This window comes from Phascolarctos cinereus, unplaced genomic scaffold, assembly GCF_003287225.1.
Source record: "Phascolarctos cinereus isolate Bilbo 61053 unplaced genomic scaffold, phaCin_HiC Scaffold_1;HRSCAF=81, whole genome shotgun sequence".
NCBI classification, from domain to species: Eukaryota; Metazoa; Chordata; class Mammalia; order Diprotodontia; family Phascolarctidae; genus Phascolarctos; species Phascolarctos cinereus.
In genome coordinates, this window is record NW_027555514.1 from 14,020,480 (window position 1) to 14,037,613 (window position 17,134).

Here is a 17,134-nt window from a genome sequence, read left to right on the forward strand (position 1 = left end):
AATTAATAAAATGTCAGCTTTGGACTGTATCAAAGTCCCTGACCTGAGGACTCACAATGTTCTGTATGACTTCAAAAACAAAACCAAAAACTAACATGGGGGAGTGGCCAGTAGATTGCAATCAAGCAAAATCATGGATGGGTGAAGATGGGCTGGTTCCATGGGGATACAGCAGACGTGTTGGTGATCAAGGAGAGATGAGCTGCACTGGGAATGCTGGAACAAGCCGTTCTCCAAAAGAAAGGAGATTTATGGCCCACAACTGTCATGGTGTGAAGCAGATAGCGGTGATTCATGAAGAGCAGAGCAACCTGGGTCATCCATCTCTGAGGCAGGATCTGGTACTGGCAGGTTCAGGAAAACTTTCCAGTATCATAGGCACTTGGGTGAGGTAGAAAGAGCACCCATTTGGCACCAGGGGACGTGGGTTCAGATGTTGTCTCTGCCGCTTTACAAGTTTCTTTACCCCTTCTGGGCTTTGTAAACACAAACTATTATTATTGGTGTTATTATTATCATTATGCTGGGTTGCCTCTCTTACTGAAATCCTAATTTAAAAATAATTGGGCACCATACTCTTATTATCTAACACCCTTCAGCACAGATAACAACCCCCCATTTTCAATATCATCTTTTATTTTCATGATAACATTCAGGCTGCCAATAAGACCTTGAGAACAAGTCTAAGTAAATCCTCTCATCCTGGTCAGAAGCAAGGAGGAAATTCGAGATAAGAATGATTTTCCCAGCCTGTGAAACTCCCAGGCTGCTCTTTCCTCTTCAAAGTGGCCTTGGGGGCTATTGGAAGAATCCAATCTCACCCTTCTAAAACATGATTCTTAAATTCTCCTCAACACGACTCCTGGATCCAAAGGGCCATATTTTACAGAAACTAGAAAGCAGATTCAAGTAAGCCTTGGACTTGAAAATTTTTTTAAAAAATCATTCCCCTGGAAATGAACAACAAAGAGTCCAGGGCACACACAAAAAAACTCAAGTTTGGAGTATTTTTCCATCTCCTTTATATGGCAGCAAGAATACTCACTCTTCAAAGTGGTTTTCTCCTAGAGTAAAACATTTGTTCACTCGGAATAGACCAACAAGGACGCAAGAGAGTCTGTGGTGTAGTGAACGGAAAGCTGTCCTGGAAAGCAGGAAGAACTGGGTTCCATACTGACTATGTGACCTTAGCCAAGTCTCCTAATTTCTTGATGGCCCAGGGAACTCTCTGAGATCATCAGCTGCAGAAAAGTTGGCCATCTGCGTTGGTAGAAGTTTCCTCACCTGACGTTTTTTACACTCGTGAAATCCCAGTTGTATCAAACAAAAAGGATGCCCAATAATGATGAACTTCAAAGGCCAGGTTAGCTTTTAAATTTATCCATCCCTAAAGCCACTGGGAATGAGAGGATATCTTAGGCTTTACTGGGTTACTACAGGAATTGGAATTTGCCCTCATGCCATACATAGTAGGCAAACCAAGTCCTAGAAAATGGTTTACCTGAGTACCAAACTGAAGAGAGTCCCCAGCTGTCACTGACGCAAAGAGGGAGGGCTTATCTCATGTTCATTCTGGAAACTAGGACTCCAGAAAGCTGAGGACAAACCCTGCCCACTCCTTGGTGATAGACTGAAGGAGAGGAAGAGACATGGCAGATGCACTGGTTGGCTTTGCTGAACAATACATCCTTATTCTAAGAAAGGATGGTGGGAGGGGACATGGTGAAGACATAGATGTGGTAAAGAAGTCGACCATGGCAGATGTGCGAAAATGAAGCAATAAAACATTTTTAAATGTGCAGAAGGGAACACAAATAGAGTAATTTATCTACTGCCTTTTAAAATGCAATCTATATTTCTGAAGTAGGAGGGGAGGGTGGTGTAATAGACAGTGCTGGAGTCAGGGAGAGTCTGGGTTTGAGTCTCACCTCAGCTACCTACCAGCTGGGCGACCATGGTCAAGTCACCCTGGTTTCTTCATCTGTGAAATGAAGGGACTGGATTTGATGATCTCTTGGGTTCTTTTAGCTCTGAATTTATGACCCTATGATGGTCCTATGATTTGGGTTCAAACCCCACCTCTGATACCTACTGGCTAGTGACCCTGGGCAAATCAGTGCTCTAGGCAACTCTCTGATTGAAGTGTCAGAGAAGGAGCTAACCTGCACTGGTGGATAAAATTTCCTTACCAGGGAGGTCACTATATCAGTGAAATGGCAGGTCTAGTCTCTATCCCTATATTTCTTTTTTAAAAACCCCACAACTATGCATAAGCTAAGAGGGACTTACTGGCCAAGATGCCTGAACACGACAGAGGAATCCCATCTGCCACATCCCTACTCTAGTAAAACTCTGGCGCTCACACCAGTGTGAATAATAATCAAGAAATCAATGAGAAGGCTACCAGGTAGTACAGTGGATAGAGCTTCAGGCTGGGAGTCAGGAAAACGCAAATTCCTATCTAGCCTCGGACACTTATTAGCTGTGTGACCCTAGAAGAAATTAAACAAGAGATAAAAAGTTAGTGAAAAACTATTGAGGAAAGAATTCAGAGGAAAAAGTGGCTTGGCAGAGTGTATGCCTAAACCTTCCCCAAGAAATGGAATCTCTGAAAACTGCATTAGACCAAACAGAAATGAATGACTGAAATAACCAGAAACTATTAGAACAAAATCAAAAGATTTAAAAATAGAAGAAAATAGAAGATAGTTGGTAAAGAAAAATGTATGGATCTGGAAATCAGGTCAAAGACAGAACATTTAAAAATCACTGAACTCCCTGAAAAAATATGCAAAAAACAATCTCAAACACAGTATTTCAAGAAATCATAAACGAAAACTGCCTGGGTCTATGAGAATCAGAGGATAAAGTAAAGAGAGAAAAAATCCATCAATCACCTTCTGAAAGGAACTCCAAAGGGAGAGCTTTGGCACATTTATGGATGATTTCAATAAAGGCCCTTGATGGCATCATTATGAAATTTTCAGATCACACAAAATTAGAAGGTGTAGCTAACACACTGGATGACAGAATCAGGACCGTAGAATATCTCAATGGGCAGAATGATGGGCCAGAAATGATATTAATAATAATAATTACAATAAAAATAGGTTGCATTTTTGTAGCACTTTAAGGTTTACACGGGCAGCTGGCTGGTGCAGTGGATAGAGAGGCAGGCCTGGCATCAGGAAGATCTGAGTTCAAATCTGGCCTCAGACACTTATTAGCTGTGTGACCCTGGGCAAGTCACTTCACCCTGTTTGCCTTAGTTTCCTCATCTGTAAAATGAGCTGGAGGAGGAAATGGCAAACCCCTCCAGTGTCTTTGACAAGAAAAGCCCAGATGGGGTCACACAGAGTCAGAGAGGACTAAAAGGACTGAATAACAAAAGGTTGACAATGTACTTTACCTATGTTATTTCATTTTAGCATCTCAACAACCTTGAAAGGCAGGTGCTATTATGCCCATTTTACAGCTGAGGAAAATGAGGCATTGAGAGATGAAGTGACTTGCCCAGGGTTACACAACTAGTAAGTAGTCTGAAGTAGAATTTGAACTCTGGTCTTCCTGAGTGATGACTGATTGATTCCTGACTCCAGGCCCAGTGATTTACCCATTGCGCCAATATAAAGTTGTACTGTCAGATATTAAAAATAAAACCCATAATGACATTATGAGAAAGGGAAGTATAACTAAATAACAGCTCTTCTAGGGCTCAATCAATGATTTGCAAGTCCAATGATTTAACTGTGCTATAGCTGCCCCAAAAGGTGACATAGATGTAGTCTGCATTTAGAAGGACTTAAAGACAAGGACCAGGAAAGTGATAATTCCACAGCTCTGGACAGCCCATATTCTGAAGGTTGTGTTCCATTCAGGACACCACATCTTAGGGAAGGCAAGCTAACCAACCACTGATACACTGGGGAGCACCCAGAGGAAGAGAGAGTTGGACGGAGAGACCATGTCTGATGGAGGTCATGGGAAGGAACTGGGGATGCTCAACGTGGGGGTGAGAAGACTTTGGGTGGGAGAGTTTCTGCCAAAAGCTTCACTCTAGTTGGGGTGTGCCGAACCCAGAGCTCAGCCCCGATCTCTGTCCAAAGAGGAAATCAGCTCATTCAGGCAGAATTTGCTCTTAGTGAACCCGTGATGGCTCTTAGTGATTACCATTTCCTTTTCTAGGCTCTCACACCTTTCCTTTCGTAATCCATCCTTCAATCCATCCACCTTAGCTTCGGGGCTTCAAGTTGTGAGCATCTAACAGAAGAGAGGCTCCTTGAAAGAAGAGGTTTTTCATTTCTCTCTCTGCATGCCCAGTGCCTGGCACAGCCCTGGCACAAAGGAGGCATTTAAGAAACATCCATCATATGGTTCCACTTTCCCTCTTTTCAAAACCTAGGATGTTTGTCCATTAGATTTTAAGCTCCTTGAGGGCAGGGACTGCCTTTTCCTCTTTTTGTATCTCTAGAACTGAGCAGAGTGCCTGGCATACAGTAGACACTGGATAAACGTTTACTGACTGACTGATTGATCTCCAGTCTCTGAGCACCTCTCCTTTCCATAATGCCTCAGACAGAAACTACAGCAGCTCCATCAATCCTACAAGGTAATGGATGGCTTCAGGGCTCAGAGATAGTCATTGAGGCCAGGGGCCAAACTCTTTCTTCATTATTTTTACTTCCATCCTTTTCAGTCTAAAGATACTTCTCGTTGATGGAGAAATCATTAGTGAAATAGAAGCACAGAATTCTGCTGCCCTCTTCTTCCTGAAAGCAGTGCGGGCTCCGCCCCAAGGAGCCCACCTCTCCCCACCTCCATAACCTTCATCTCCTCCCTGGCCCCCAGCCACCCAGAGCTGCTCATCAGCCACCATGACTTTGCTTCTAATCTCAGGAACAGAATTCCTCCAATCTGCTGCTCCTTGTGCATCTTCCACATATTCCCAGGCTGCGTCTGTGTCAGGAAAGAAGCTTAGAATGGTGGGAAAGGCTTTGTACCTGTCCCAACATAGCTCAAAGATTCTGGGCATTCCCCTTCTCTTCCTCCTCTGGGCCATATTATTCTTCCCTTCAACACCAGGGCTGGTTTAGGGTCTCTTTCTGTCTATTTAGAGTCAATTTTCTTCTGGTTTTTTAAAAACTCAATGATTTCTTCCTATCTCAAAACAAAATTTGTTTTGGACTGTGAGTTTATTAGCAGAGAACTTCCAGGGTGGAATTGGGAGCAATGCAGGTCAGCACCTCCTCTAAAACCTGCATATAATCCTATGAGATTATATGAGAGAACTGCCTAGAACCCTGATCAGGTAAGTGACTCGCCCAGGGTCATCCAGCCAATCTGTCAGGTCTTGCTGACCATGAGGCCGGCTGTCTCTCCACTACTCCCCACATACCCTCCTAGGAACTCATACTCTCAAAGAAGCCAGAAAATAGAAAGACATCCCATCAGTCCTTTCACCTTCTGCTCTAGAAGTTGAACAAACTTGCATTTCTTCTGTGGACAGCCTCCAGAAGAGATACAGACATGGCTTAGCCCCTGGTGATGGGTGGAACAGCTGCCCTGCTCCCCATGCTTGCTGAACCCCAACTCTTGAGGGCTCTGTGGCTCCTTAGCCGTTATTGGCTGCTCAGGCGAACTGCCCCCGAGATGTCTTGCTAGAATATCTCAGACTCCCCGCCTCATGGCTTCTGCTGCTAAAAAGCCACCTACCTGCCTACTCATGCCTATGAGGCTTCAGGGAGATTTGTTTGGATAAAGAGGATGAGACCAATTTAGAGAGAGCTCTGAATGTCAGGCTAAAATCAACAGGGTAATATTACCTGATGAGCAGGGAAGGACATAAAACTGATGTATGAGAAAGACTAGTCTTGTCAGAGTATATGAGACTGATTAAAACAGGCATTCTTAACCTGGGGTCTGTGGATAGATTTCAGGGGGTCCATGAACTTGGATAGGGAAAAATGCATCTTTATTTTCACGATTATTTGGTTTCCTATGCAATCCCATGTAATTTATTTTATGGATTTAAAAGCATGACCCTAGGGGCAGCTAGGTGGTGCAGTGGATAGAGCACTGGCCCTGAAGTCAGGAAGACCTGAGTTCAAATCCAGCCTCAGACCTTGACACTTACTAGCTGTGTGACCCTGGGCAAGTCACTTAACCCCAATTGCCTAAAAAAAAAAAAGCATGACCCTGAGAAGGGGAACACAGACTTCCCTAAGATATCAAAGGGGTTCATGATGCCCCAAAGATATCAGAGAGCTCAGAGGAAGGAGAGAAATGTGACGGGTGAAAGATGAAATGACTGAGGAAATAAAGGTTCAATCTTACAAGCATACTGATTTATTAAGCAATGTATGGCAACTGCCCCAAAGTTGTAACCAGGTCTCCTTAGCTTAGGCCTGGATGCTGAATACAGGGGGAGAGACTTTGACACATGAAAAACAATGAGTCAAATAAGACCAATTAATGAAAAGGAAGCAATGCAACATTAGGTAATCTGATTTCTAGTTGGAGGAAAGAGTGGGGAGTTTCCAAGTTGGGAGTGAGAGAGCAAACAAATACAATCCCCTAAATTCAGAAAAGAAGGTATCCCCCTCACCCAATTGTCTGTAAATAATCAAAGGAACATGGAAATGATAAGTGATCAATCAGTACGGGGCCCGTGTTCACAAGAAACATACGGGTCACTGTCCAACGGTGAGAAAACTCCTTGCATCAGCTTCTGGATCTGACTGAGTCTCTGGTCAGTATTACCCAGGTCCTTAGTTAGGGGTCTCTGAACAACAGCTAGAAGTAGTCAAACAACACAATAAAGTTTTTTCCCCAATTCCCTCAACTGAATAAAAGTTTCTTATAAGACCCATAATTAAATAGAAAGGAAACTGAACTACTCCAGAATTGAGTCACAAGATGGAATCCATGTGGTTAACCCAATACCCACAATTGACCACTTGCTGTCCTAATCCCCTCAATTTCCTCAGAAAAATAGGTAAGAAAATCAGTTAGGAGTCAATGAGAATAACTTAAGTATAAGATGATGATGTCCTTTATCTGGGAGAAGTGAGCGTGGTTAAGAGAGATATTATCAAGGAAGAATCAAAAGCAACTGGTGAGTATTTGGCTATATGGGGGTAATGAAGGATGGAGGAGAGAGGGGACCAAAGATAACTAGCTGGGAAGTGGAAGTACTCAATCTTTTTATTAGAATAAGGGAAGTTGAGTCAAGGATGCTAAAACTGGCAAGTGGAAACTCACCTTCCTATCCCTGGGCTCCCTGCTTCAAGCTGTCAGAATCACATTCACATAAAAGGAAGGCAAAATCCAGACCCCAGGAATCCCCACTTGTCCTTTTCAGTCCCTTTCTCTTTCCCTATAAACAATGTAGGAGAACCCAGAGGACAATGCTAAAGGGAGACCCTTCTCCCTTCTCTCCTCCATGTGAATTTATAGAGAGTGGAGTCTGTGGCCAGGATTGGAGAGTTAACCTAGACCCAGAAGTAGAGATAACAGACTTTTGGAGGCGTCAGGCACCTTAGACTTAATGTAGTCCACTCTTTCACATTTTATCCACACAGACAGTCCCTCTCTAACAATCCAGACTGTTAAACCTGTGCCTCAGTGGGTGGCTATGGCCAGACATTCATCTGCTGTCCAACTCTCTAGGACAACGCCTCTCCAAAAGAGCTGGGCTGGCCCTTTAATGCCTGGCGTCTATTGCTGCACCCGTCCTCCATGTTTTCTCAGTATGATAGGACTCCTATTCAAAGCAGGAGTAGTCTTTGAAATCTGGTCACTTCCACATCCCAAATAGCATCAGGGAGGACTTTCGGAGAGTAAGATGGAAGATCTTGGGTTTACGGTGTCCAAAGGGGCAACATGAGTCAGCAGTGAAATATAGTAGTGACAGAAAGCTAACGCAAAGCTACCAGCATTAGGAGAGTCAGACCATCCAGAAAGGAGGTGCTGTGCTCCAGGAGACCTGACCTGGCCCAATGTTAATGCCAACAGTTAATGCCAACTGTTATTACTTATTACCTTACTCTGTGTTGAGCACTATGCTAAGCAATGGGGACAGAAATGAGCAGGGAAGGACATAAAACTGATGTATGAGAAAGACTAGTCTTGTCAGAGCTACCTGCGTAGCTCCTAGCACTTCATTTTGGGAAGGACAGTAATAAGGGGAAGAAAACCAGGAAGGGTCCAGAGATTAGACAGTGACCTCCTTGAGAGCAGGAAACATAGTTCGCCTTTCTTTATTCTCAGTTCTTTGCACAGTGCCTGGCACATAGTAGACCCTTGAGGACCAGTTGAAGGAACTATGGATGCTTGGCTTGGAGAAGATAGTCATGAAATGGCTGTTAGTGATCTCTTCAAGTACTAAAAGGTCTGTCATATGGAAGAGGGAGTTGAGGCAAGGCAACAAGCATTTATTAAGTGCCTACTATGTGCCAGGAATTATGTGTACTAAGCACTGGAAATGTAAAGTAAAGCAATTTGTATTGCTTGACCCGAAAAGCAGAAATAAGAATTTACAGTCAGATGGGGCAAAGGCAGAGTCCCTGGCATGCTCACTTGTATCCTGGCTCAGCTCACTCTCTGGGCTTCACTTCCCCCCTTACCAGCTCTTCTCTCCTTCTCCTCCCCTCCCCTCCTTCCTGCTTCCTGGCTCCCCTTTAAATAGTCTTCCCTTAGCAGGTAGGAATTGTCTTGTTCGTATTTCTGTCCCCATTGCTTAGCATAGTGCTCAACACAGAGTGAGGTAATAAGTAATAACAGTTGGCATTAATGTGGCACTTTAAGCTTTACGAAGTGCTTTACATGTTAATTCATTTGATCATTAATTAATTTGAGCATAAAACTTTATATTACTCTCAAGCTTAGGGATATGCCAATGACATTGTAAAAAACAGTCTTTAAATATCTTCACATAATTTCAAAGAGAACAGTTTAAAGAAGCTGTTTCCTTTATTTTAAGGAAATTTTAATAGCTTTATTCATTGAACAAAAGTTAACACCTAAATGCCAAGAAATGTCTTTTGTTTTCAATCAGTGTCCCTGTTTATCACAGGACTTGGTCAAAAAGGGCACTCGTCCTTTTGTTGCGGGCTAAGATGACAGATGATTTTCGTTGTTTTAGCAGACTTCAAAGGCAATGCTTTTTGTCCCCCATTGCTACCTAGACTAAAAAAAACCCTGAAATATATTAAATCAAGGAAATGTTTCTTTCAAAATGGTACCTAAATGGCCGTGCATCACACACAGAAATCCCTGAGCGTGAAAGAATTCTGTCCCTTCCCCAAAGAGATAGCGCTCCACATCTACTCACCTGCCTTCCTGGCTTTGAAAGCAATGACAGCAGCTAGTTCCCTCTGAACCTAAAGTTGCACAAGGAAAAACAGCAAAATTAGAATGAGGTTCTGAACTTCTACCGGCACATTTCCTGTTCCATTGTGAGGGATTCTGCTCGGACGGTGTGGCTGTTCCTTTCAGCCACAGAGGTTTGGCTTATTTGTTGTGTTTTTTTAGTTCTGGTGACCAATTCTGTTTGTGAATTTGCAGGCCAGGAATGCGAATGTTTTGTTGATTTTAGGAAATAATAATATTAATAGCTATCATTTTGTAGTGCTGGACTTGAGTTAACTCGTTTCAGACTCACAACAGCCCCGTGAGGCTGGTGCTATTATTATCTCCATGTGATAGCTGGGAAACTAAGTCCGAAAGAAGCTAAATGACTTGCCCAGAGTCTCACAGGTTGAAAAGGGCTGGCTCAGAATTTGAACTCAGGTTGCTGCTGTGTGCTTGTATCTATCTATGGGGCAGGCAGCCCCCTCTCCCGAAGGCTGACCCTTTCTTTGCCGTCTATAAGCTGGAAGAACTAAGCCAAGACCGTCATGTTCCCTAAAGGGCTAAAGGTCAAGGTGATTAATGCCCGACAGTAGAGGACATGGTCAGAACATTCATCGGGATTTTCTCTCCAATGGAGCTTCTCCAACTGAGCTCCTTTTCTTCCCTTACAGAACCATTAGCTTCCTGTGAATGGGGAGGATGTGAGAATTTCCCTAGAGACCAAACCCCAAATCAACATTTTCAACAGTAATTAAGCTCTTTTGAGTTGAAATGCCAAGGCAGGAATTTGCTAATGACTTTTCCCTTTGGCTTCTGGTGGTCTAATACATCCATATGCATGTTCAGCAATCTATGAGTGTACTATCCTCCCCTAAGGCATAGCAGCCCCTCCATGCCCCAGTAGAAAATCCTCTGGAACTTTCACGGTTGAGAAATTGATCACCCAGCAGACAACCAGATGAGGAACCCCAGGCTTGGTCTGGCCGGTCATTGGTGGACAGACATACCAGGCTAAGGTTGAAACCTTTCTAGCTTGCAAAAGTCCACTCTCTACTGCTGCAGCCTTCAGGAGCCACAGCTCCCCACAGAGCCACAGCAAAGCGCATGTCAGTGGGGCACATACATACATGTGCATCTATGGTCAATAAGGACAGCTGCCATTTATAGAGCGAGCTAGAGTTATCTCCATTTTACAGATGAAAAACCTGAGGTATCAAGTGATAAAAATGACTTGCCTAGGGTCACATGGGCAGCAAGTGTCTGAAGTCAGATTGGAACTCAGGTCTTCCTGACTCCAAGTCAGCATTGCACCCACTGAGCCACCTTGCTGCCAATAATCACTGAAAGCATGCAGTTTTATTTTCCTTTGACAATTTCTGATAGAAATCGTCCTAAAGCACATTCAATGCCATTCTCAAACAGTCTAGAATACTGATGAACCTTCTCTTCATGACTCCAGTTCAGAATGGTGATTTCAGTGACACAGGGGCTAAGAGAGGCTATTTCTGTAGGATTTTAAAGCATCCACAGTGTTCTGCTACATACTGCCCTTCAATCCTCCCAACAACCAGGTGAGGCGCTACTCTCCCCATTTTACAGACAGGGTAACTGAGCCTCAGAGATGTTCAGTGACCCAGTAGAGTCTCACCGCTCTCAGAAATAGAAGGCAGGTCTCCACTCAAAATCTAGGGTCCTTTCCACTGTAGCCCACATCGCCTCAACAACACACACGGCTTTGCCCCGAAACGAAACGGTCCGAAACAACTGTACTCCTCCAGGTAGTAACAGGTGTCTTCTGTGCAGTAAGCAGTTAATTCTTACTCCACCAGCCTGGTGCATTTTCACTGGCTGCCTCCCCTCCCAGAATGCTCTCTCTCCTCGATGCCACCTCAGGGCTTCCTCCCAGTCTCAGCTAAAACCTCTTCTTCTACAAGAAGCCTTTCCCAGTCTCCCCTAGGGTGAGAGCCCTTCCCCTATTGGTTACCACCAATTTATCCTGACTATCAATATCTAATTTGCATGTAGTTTTTGCCTTTCTTCATATGCCCAGCACTTAGCACAGTGCCTAGCACCATAGTAGGTGCTTGCTGACTGGACTGGTGGCCTGACTCCCTCCTGGACAACTCCTAATCTGCTCTGTACCATCACCCAGAAATCATTGCAAGTCAGCAGGAAAATCTCCAAGTTTCTGGAGTGAGTCAACTTACATTTACCCAGAATACTGTAAGTATCTGAGCTTACTTAACGTAGGTGGTGGCACTGTCTCCCAGGGAGTCAAGAGAATGGGCCTTGGGACCCCTTGGGATCACAATGTTCCAGGCTGCTCAGGGACTTGGCTTCACTTTAATCTTCGTTTCCACAGCAAAACAAACATTTATTTTAAAAATAAACTCTTAAGTTTTTAAAAATAACAACAGAAACTCTTTTCCCTGGCCTTAGAAGGCTGCTATCAGCACTTTTCCCATCTCTTCGGTCAGTGAGTCAACAAACCTGCCCTGCTCCAGCACCGTCCTCCCCTCCTGCCCCCTCCTTCTTGAGGCCATCGCCCCTGAGCCCCCTCTGCTCCCCAATTCTACAGCTCGGAGTGTTCAACATCATCCCCGTTGTCTCCTCTTAAGATTGTCATTCTCCTTGCCAAGGCCAACCCTCCTCACCTGGGCCCTTGACCCCATCCCCTCCTCCCTCCACCAGCAGTTTGTCCCTGTGATCACTGCCTCCTAACATGCACCCTTAGAGAGCCTGCATCTGACACCCCCACTCCCTGAAAACATCTGATGGCTCACCTCCCTTTTGTGGACAAATCCTAGAAAAAGCCGGTCTAAGATTCTTGCCTCTACTTCCTCACTCCTCCTCACTTCCCAGGCCCTTTGTAATCCGGCTTCTCACTCCACCAAGGTCAATGACACCCGTTATTGACAGGGTCTTTTGACAATTTTTGTCAGTCCTCATCCTTTACCACTAGAGGGCGCACTAGACCTTGAATCTGGAAGCCCTGAGTGTAAATCCTACCTCTCAGGGTTGTTGTGAGAATCAAAGCATTTTGCAAGGCTTAGAGTGCTAGATTGATACTAATTATTAGTATTAATCAATAAATATTAAGCGTCTACAATGTGCCAGACATTGTGCTAAGCACTCGGGATACAAAAAGAGGCGAAAGCCAGTCCCTGCTCTCCAAGAACTGGTTATTGTTATGAATAATCATCTCTGCGGTTGACTGCTCACGCCGAGTTGTCAGGTTTTGTCTATTCTGCCTCTAAAAATCTCTTGCATGGGTCTCCAGTTCCCCCTCCCCCAGCACCCACACTCCTCACCTCTCACCCTGGCTACTCTTAGGGAAAGCCAGCTTCTAGGAGTGGGAAGGTTTCCACAGGCTCTCTTTGGCCCCGGGGAGGGGGGCAGAACCGAGAACAGCGGACAGAAGGACCCAAGAAGCCAATTTAGACTCCCAAGACCTGCAAACCGTCCGAGCAATGAGTGCTGCCCCAAAGTGCCCAGGCACCTTCTCGGAAGGTCCTCAGGCAGAGGCTGGAGGAGCATTCCTTAGGTATGTTCTAATGGGGATGGATCCCTGCCATGCGGGGCTGGATCACTCTCCAACCCTGAGACAGTGGAATCGGGGTCTCTGCCTCCCATCGTTTCTCCTCCGACCACTCATGCTCCATACTGCTGCCAAATCACCAAGACAAAATGGAGGCCTGCCCGAGGCTCTGCACAAGATGCTTCACTATGCAGCCCATCACTAAGAAGAAAAGAAAGGTGAGAAACAACTCGGCTTTCACCTCGCATTTCCCAGGAAATTGGCAAAGGTTTTTAAAAACCAGATTTCTTCTCTCCTGGCTCTGATTGTGACCCTTGAGATTTTCCTACCTCTGCCCCGGCAGCCTTCTCATCCTGCTGCTGCCTCCCCCCACCTGCAGTACCCTCCTCTCACTGGCTAGTTCCCACCTGGAGCTTCCGATGAGGAAGTCCCAGGACATCTCACTCACTTCTCAGCCTCCTCCCCTCTTGACCTTCTCGATTTCCCCACCTTCCCATCTCCCCGCTGGTTTTCGGCTCCGTTGCAGTGTGTTACCTTGTCCCCTACTAGAAGGGTAGCCGTGTGAGGGCAGGAGCTCTCTCTGTGCTATAGTCAGGCTAGCTAGTATTCTTATTAATTTAATAATAATAATAATAATAATAATAATAATAATAATAGGTGCCATTAGATTGTGAGCTCCTGGAGGACAGGGACTGCCTCTTTGTTCATGCTATATTAACACTGATTATTAATAATAATAATAATAATAGGTGCCATTAGACTGCGAGCTCCTGGAGGGCAGGGACTGCCTCTTTGTTCATGCCATATTAACACTAGTTATTAATAATAATAATAATAATAGGTGCCATTAGACTGTGAGCTCCTGGAGGGCAGGAACTGTCTCTTTGTTCATGCCATATTAACACTAGTTATTATTAATAATAATAATAGGTGCCATTAGACTGCGAGCTCCTGGAGAGCAGGGACTGTCTTTTGTCCCTTTTTGGCTCCCCAGGGCTTAGCACAGTGCCTGGCACATAGTAGGTGCCTAATAAATGTTATTGGTTGAAGTGCCAGCACTTAGCACAGTACTTGGCTCACAGTAAGTGCTTAATAAATGCCTCATGTGGGAACCGTCAAAGCTGGTGGGGTTATGGAAAGCCAGGAACCCTAATTATTCTTGGGATAGTTGGGAATGGCTTTAACCATTCTGGAGAGGCATTTGGGAATATTCCTCAGCAGCTCAAACCCTTTGACCTAGAGATCCACCATGTCATAGGCCTCTAGAAGGTCTGAGAGAAATGCTTCATATGTTTCAAAAAAATCCATAGCAGCACTTTTTGTGGTGGCAAAGATCTGGAGACCCAGTAAACGCCCACTGATTGGGAAACGACCACACAAATTGTGGACTTTGAGTATAATGGGGGATACTGCTGTTCTATGAGAATGGATGAGGACAGTGAATTCTGCAGAGCCTGGGAAGCTTTCCAACTGGGAAAGATGAAAGGGGATGGTGCTCCTCTCTCCTTTCTTTGTGGGGTGAAGGCCTGTGGGTGCACAATGTTGTATACACTGTAACCTCAGGTTCTAAGGACGTGTTGGCTAGTTTTGCTGAAATGCTTCCCCTTTTCTCTTTTTATTCTCTGTTAAAGGGGTGTAAAAACACAAAATAGTAATAAAAATGGAAGAAAAAAAGGACTCGCAATATTCAATAGCTGCCTATAGCTCTGAGGGTCAAACATGAACTCAGTCTATGGTCATGAAGCCTTCTCAAACCTGCCCTGGTTTCACTCACATCAATCCTCCTCCCCCACTCTCTCTCTGGCCAAATTAGCCTATTTGACTTTTCCCCATTCATGGCGTCTCATCTCCCACCTCCGTGTCTTTGCCCAGGCTGAACCCCTCACACTCAGGAATCACAGGAGCAGGGTTAGAAACTTTTCTGTGTCACTTCCTAAAAGTGACGAGGGACAAGTCACTTCTCCCAGGCCTCAGTTTTCTCATCTCTAAAGTCAGAAGAGGTTGAGTTCCACGGGCCTTCTGAGTGATAAGTTAATGAGCCTTCACTTTCTCCATCACCAGCAGCAGGTGCGTGAATTAGCATTTGCCAACAGATCGTTAGCAATCATGGATGTTCATTTTCTGCATGAACAAAGTACTGCTTAGGCTTGAGATGAGAAAACATTATAACTCCAAGTAAATGAATAATTCACATGATTAGATTTACCCAAATCAGCATGTATCATGGTGACAGCTCCTACAGGTCACACTACATCAGGGACTGCCAGAAAGGGACCTCAGAAACCTTCACTTTATAGATGAGAAATTGGGGTCCAGAGAGAAAGTAACCCGCCCCGGCTCCCGCAGTATCAATCTGCTAGAAATTCATTGTGATACAGTCCCTGTTCTAAGCTGGTGCCTCAATCTTTGGTGGCAAATCAAAGCATGGGATGTGAGCTCAGAACACCTGCATTCCTCTCATCTCAGGCACTTACTGGAGGTGTGACCCTGGACAAGCCACTTAACTTAATCTTTCTGAACCTAAACAAAGTGGGTGCTGCTTCCAGCCACCACCTGCCTCAGAGGGCTGTGGAGTAAGAACCACCACTGTGATGTAACAAATAAGGAGCTAATATTTACAAAGCACTTTGAGGTTTCCAAAGCTCTTTACATAGGCCACCTCATTTATCCTCCTGGCAACCCCATGAGGTACAATGCTATTATTATAACACTTTGAATTTTATCACACCCATTTTACAGGGGATAAAACTGAGGCTAAGAGGTTGCCTGGCTTGCCCAAAGTCAGAAAGCATTCTATAAACTGTCAAGTACTAAGGAAGTGGAAAATGACAGTCTTGTACCGACTTAAACTTGCCAGCCCACAGAGAAGAGCAGAGGAGGCCAGGAGCGCCAAGTTTTCTACAGGGAAGGCATAACTCCATCCCCTGGCACCGCAGCAGTGGCGGAGAAGGGCTTTTTTCTTTCTTTCTCATGGCTTTGCAGGGCCCATGACTAGGTCCTGGGAACCTGCAAGGCATCAGATCCCCAAAGCACCTTCCTCCTCCTGGAGAAAGTCTTATTTACATCGTCCCGGCTAGGCCTGGGCGGCAATCACCAAACGGCCCTTTGGTTTTGGAGCAACCGTGACTCGTGTTTGGTTAATCTTCTGGATGGACTGTCCTATAGCCCACAAAGTAGTAACAGTGTTTTATCCATTTGGGACCAAAAGTTAGAAGAAAAACAAACAAACAAAAACAAAACTCTCAGGCCAAGCAGTCTGGATCCAGCCGAAGAATTAAATTAGAAAGTATCACCCACAGCACAGGTATTAATGCTTCTTTCTACACACCTCATCTTCCTGACAAAAGAGATTTCCTCTCAAAACATATACCTTGTTCATATATAAGAAAAATCTGGCCGAAGCAGCTAGAGGGCACCACAGTGCACAGAGCTCTGGACCTGGAGTCAAGAAGCTCTGAGTTCAAATACCACCTCCGACACTCACTAGCTGTGTGACCCTAGGCAAGCCCCTTGACTTCTTTCTGCCTCAGTTTCTTCAACTGTAAAATGGGGATAATAGCACCTGCCTCACAGGGTTGTTATGAGGATCAAATGAGGTCATATCTGTAAATTGTTTATTAGCAGTGTCTGGCACACAGGGTAGGTGCTTAATAAATGCATGTTCCCATTCTCCCTCCCCTCCTGGGGGCATTAGTGGATTGCAAGTTCAGTAAGACATGGCAGCAAAAAAGAGTCAATGTCATCACAGGCTGCAATTGCGGTGAGTAACCTAGCACCTAGCATTGAGAGGCGACCCCTGGATCATCCTCTTAAGGAATCTGGACCAAAGGATAATTTAGCTTGTCTCATCTGCCCCCCCCAACCCCCAGAGAGGCTCTAGGCGAGAGCAGCTGAAACAAACAGGGTGCAGGGTCAGTAAATTAAAACTGCACATAAAATCATCAACCACGTCTAAAGCTCTACCCAACATACCTTAATGGATGGGATGGGCAAGAGGCAAAAAGTAAAAGACATAGCCCAGCTCTCAAAAAGCTCATGATTTAATTAAGGAGAGGACAGGTGGCAATCAAAGCCTAAAAACTGTTCAAGGCAATGGAAGAGACTGAACACGGCAGAAGGTGATTCATTACCAAAAGGATTGTATGACAGCTCTGGGAACTGAGAGTATCATATCGGGAAAAGTTCTTGATGAGGAGCCAGGAGAAATCAGAAGACCCCTGGTGAGCAGCCAGGAGAGCCGTCAAT

At 44.9% G+C, this 17,134-nt stretch overlaps 1 protein-coding gene across 3 annotated transcripts in view; it reads right to left on the minus strand.

The window, feature by feature from the left end:
- Window positions 1-17,134, minus strand: part of RAPGEF5 (Rap guanine nucleotide exchange factor 5) — a 240,308-nt gene that overhangs the window by 148,265 nt on the left and 74,909 nt on the right. For all 3 annotated transcript variants that reach the window (XR_013485165.1, XM_020993209.2, XM_020993210.2), the window contains one exon: window positions 9,332-9,380. Coding sequence is in view for 2 of the 3 variants with exons in the window: in XM_020993209.2 (XP_020848868.1) it covers window positions 9,332-9,380 (49 nt within the window). In the remaining variant the exon portion in view is untranslated. The remainder of the gene's footprint in view (window positions 1-9,331; window positions 9,381-17,134) is intronic.